General features: G+C 38.8%; 1 protein-coding gene across 1 annotated transcript; it reads right to left on the bottom strand.

Moving 5' to 3' along the window:
- Window positions 1-206: 206 nt before the first annotated feature.
- LOC148781079 (uncharacterized) lies at window positions 207-2,242 on the bottom strand. Its single transcript, XM_088873607.1, has 2 exons — window positions 1,639-2,242; window positions 207-1,564 (listed from the first exon to the last, which is right to left on the bottom strand). The coding sequence occupies exons 1-2, from the start codon at window positions 1,861-1,863 to the stop codon at window positions 1,187-1,189; spliced, it is 603 nt and encodes a 200-aa protein (XP_088729733.1). The 5' UTR covers window positions 1,864-2,242; the 3' UTR covers window positions 207-1,186.
- Window positions 2,243-4,130: the final 1,888 nt, after the last annotated feature.

The raw sequence follows: 4,130 nt of genomic DNA on the forward strand, positions 1-4,130 counted from the left end.
TTAATAAATAAGTTACTTTCCATTTTTGTTTTTGTGATTTTTTATTTTTTATTTCTTTGGAGTTTTTTTTTTTTTTATGTGGGGCACCCTAACTCACCTTACCAACAGTGCATGGTCGAGTTACTCAATTCGACTGTACTCAGCTAGGTGTAAAAGCACCGGTTCCACCAAACCAATAACACAGATAAATGACAATGGCATCAGTGTTTAGGGGGGTGGATGCCTCAATATAACATCCCACTGTCCATTACTACCATTAACATCTCAAAAACAACACACACAGAGGTACGCACATGCAGGAATCGACGCTGTTGCACGTTAAAAGATGGTAAGAAAAAAAGAGAGAGATCATTTTGCATAGCAATGAGAATACTTAGATTAAATCATTTGTAAATGCTGACTTTGATGCCCCTTAATTCCAAAATCTTTGAATTTTCTCGTGAAATATATTAGGAGGAGGGATGGAAATGGTGTGCATGTCTGAGAAGAAAAAAAAAGGAAGGAGATTAATATGGTAATGGAATAGGTTTATATAAGGCGTCAACCTGTACGGGTAAGGTGGAGTAAAGAACCCACCAGAGGAGATTGTTCCTACGCTGATTCAAATCGATCAATCTTGACCTTGAGATTTATAGACATGAAAAAAAAAAAAAAAGTCTCTAATCCTTTAAAATAGTTCAGCTTCTGGCACATTATCAAGACCGTCGATTTTCAAGTGTGAATAGATGTGCTTGATCCTCACCATTTATGAAACCTTAAATGTCATAATTGGGGGCAACAATATATTTTTCAAATTATCTCAAGGCTTTGCGGCACCAAATCTGTAGCATAGTTGCGAGGTGCACCTTACTTCAATAGTATAAGGTTTTCACCATATACAAACCTCACCCATATGTAACAGTTTGAGAGAGAGAGAGAGAGAGAGAGAGATGAAATGTTGGATATGGGAAGGAAATGGGGTGAGGTGCATGCCCTAGAGATGGATGGGATGCATGCCATTGAGAAATGGGTGGAAAACTGGAAATCTATTTATGTATGAGAGAGAGGGTCAAGAAGTTATAATATTTGACTAGATAAAGCATATATGCTTCTTCAATACTAAGAACCAGAAGAAGGGAATGGAAGAGAGAGAATAACAGAGATCGTAACAGTGGAAAGAGAGAGAGAGAGAGAGAGTCAAGGGCTATTACCGCCTCAATAGCTCGGTTAATATGGCCACGACGAGGGTGTGGGTGCGCTCGGCCGTCTCCTCCTCGGCAGCCCGCCTCCTCTCTTCCCTCTCCCACCACCTCCTCTCGGCCTCCCCCCTCTCTCTCTCTAACCTCACCACACTCTCTCTCCACCCCTTCTCTCTCTCCCAAGCCTTCCTCTCTCTCTCCTCCACCTCCGCCCTCCACTCGGCCTCCGCAGCCGTCAACTTCCTCAACCACTCCTCCACCTCCCCTTCACTCTCCCTCTTCTTCTTCTCCGCCCTTTGTTTCCCTGCCATCTCACTTCCTCTTTCCTCCTTCGCCTCCACTATTGCCTTCAACTCCTCCCAAAAGGGCCCGGCTCCATCGCCACCCTGATCGTGAAAACACCACCATTAGAAAAATCATCACTCTATTGCACCACCACAAGATTTAGAGAGAGAAAGACCTTGTAGAGAGAGAGCAAGCCTTCCCATCTGGACTTGCACTGGTGGGGTGCTCTGTTGTGGCCTCTCTCTCTCATCTGAGCGGAAGCCATGGCCCACAGGGCCTTGTTCGGCTTGGTCGTGGGGACGAGGAGAGAGAGAATCGAGAGCAGGTTCTTGGTTTCTTGGAGAGACCATGGTGGTTCAGATGAGCTAGAGGGCGCGCGTGGATGACGACGGTCGTCCATGGCTAGTTCCTGAGTCGAGGATTAGGGTTTTTGTCGGTCTTCTTGGATTTCTCTCTCTAAAGGTTTAGAGAGAGAAAGAGATCTGAATGTGGGGCACAGTGTGTGAACACAGAGGAGAGGAGGGAGAGATTGTCAATGGAAAAAGGGTGATTGTCGAGCGCCTCCCTCTGTCTACGCGGAGAGAGAGAGAGACTTTCGTCTCTATGTCTATATTTAGAGAGAGAAAGACTTTCTCTCTCTATGTTTAGAGAGAGAAAGAGAGATTCTTTCCGATAAAGAGGAGTGAGATTTTCGCGTTTTCAACTTGTTTGGATACTCCTTCGAGAGAGAAGAGAAGGAAAAAAAGGAGTTTATTTGTTTGTCTGTGGGCGTGTGTGTTGGAGAGGATGGAGGGAGAGAGATTCCATTTAAACTTTTGTGTTTATTTATTTTAAATATGGTTTTTGAGAGCAGGAGAATGTTTACTTTAGTAAATTGATATTGTTTTTATTGGGTTAATGCTTTCATACGGCTGCAGCCCTATCATAAGTAAAGCCTCAAACTAAAAATCCTCTAAAAAATGTCATTGAGGCACCTTATCGGCGTTGACTGTTTTGGTTATGAAAAAACTAGGATATTTGGTTGAAAAAACAGTGTATATTGTAGCATATCATCTGGACCATTCATTTCACTTTTAAATTAAGTATTCACATATCCATAAGATCTGTATCATTTTTTGAGCTTCAATTTTATAGTATGTATTAAAATTGATTTTAAAACCATCATAGATATTTCTAATCGGGTTAGTTTGTATAAAGCTGAGGCCCTAAACAATCAAAGTAAGGCGCACTTTCAAAATAATGTCAACAGATGTCATTTCAATATAAAAAATTATATGATGTATTTGAATGCTTATTTTCATCTCTAGTTATAAAATTTCAAGCTTAAAAAATAGTGCATATCAAGCATATCTATGAATACTTGAAAATTGACCGCCTATATAATGCATTCCAAGATACACTATTTTCAAGACTTGAAGACAATTTTTTTTATGTCCATGTATCTAAAGGTCAAGATGATCAGATATGAGGATTCCTCAGCATTAAAACAACTTCTTCTGCTAATTTTTTGAGGTGCGACTCAATTTGATTATTTAGGGCCTTATCATTATATAGACTTTTTCCTTCCAATATCCAAAGTAAGTGAGGCTTTAATTTATTTTCATAAGACCTAGGCTCTCTAGAAATTGCATCTTTAAAATATGGACCCGGTCTCTATGTGGCTAGCCCGTATATTGCAGAAATGCGATCTTGGCAATAAATGTATTTTTAAAATATAATTGGATCCTACTTTTTAGAGAATATATAATCTTTAACATGGAGATCATGAATATGAAAAAAAAAAAAAAAAATTAAAAAAAAAATAATCATTTGGACCGTTCGATGCACTTGTTTTTAGATGGACCAACTATTTAGCTTTATACCACTGGACCGCATATTGTACAAATGCGGTCCAGCACAATTTTCCAAATATATATTGTACCCTTTATTGCTTCTTTTGCATAAGAGGCAGAAGTGCTTTTATTAGTTGGATTGTTGTGGCGTCATGCTTACGCCTCTTTCTCTCTCCTAAATATTTCTTGTTTCTCAAGTTTTGGATCTTCTGACTGGTCATGAGCTAATCACCGTCACATCAATCCGTTGGACGGTGGTAAAGTGAAGTGGGTCCCAGAAGCAAAATATGTTAAATCGAACTGTACGTCTTAGCTTCTTCCATCACCGTTGAACCCATGGAGGCGACATGCTAATGAACCATGATCAATGGAGTTATTGTGAATCATACTACGTTCTTGAGGGAGAGAGAAATACCGTGTGCCACATAAAAAAAAAAAGGGAAAAAAGAAAGAATGGATTAGAGCCCAAAAAAGGCTGCATTTTGAATTTATTTTATAACTTTAGAGCTGTCCAATAATCGAATGAAGCCTTTTTCTCTAAAGCTTATCTAGAAGATCATGGAACCTAGCTTTTCATATTATTTCTCTCTATTAAATAAAGGAAAATAATTTAATAGGGCTGCAGTCCTATTGAAATTAGTAAATCCTCACCTCAACTCATCGAAATTGTAAGTTAGGACTCTTCTCGACTTGAACATTATGGCGGTAAAAAAGAAGATTCAAGCTTTAAAAATAAAGTATATTGTAACAAATTGTCTAGACCATCCATTTTACTTTAAAAATTATTGTTTTCAGATTCGTAAGATCTACAATATTTTTTTTATTTTAAATTTTA

Source organism: Amborella trichopoda, chromosome 8, assembly GCF_054954075.1.
Source record: "Amborella trichopoda isolate Santa Cruz 75 chromosome 8, AtrichopodaSantaCruz75HAP2 v2.0, whole genome shotgun sequence".
Taxonomy (NCBI): Eukaryota; Viridiplantae; Streptophyta; class Magnoliopsida; order Amborellales; family Amborellaceae; genus Amborella; species Amborella trichopoda.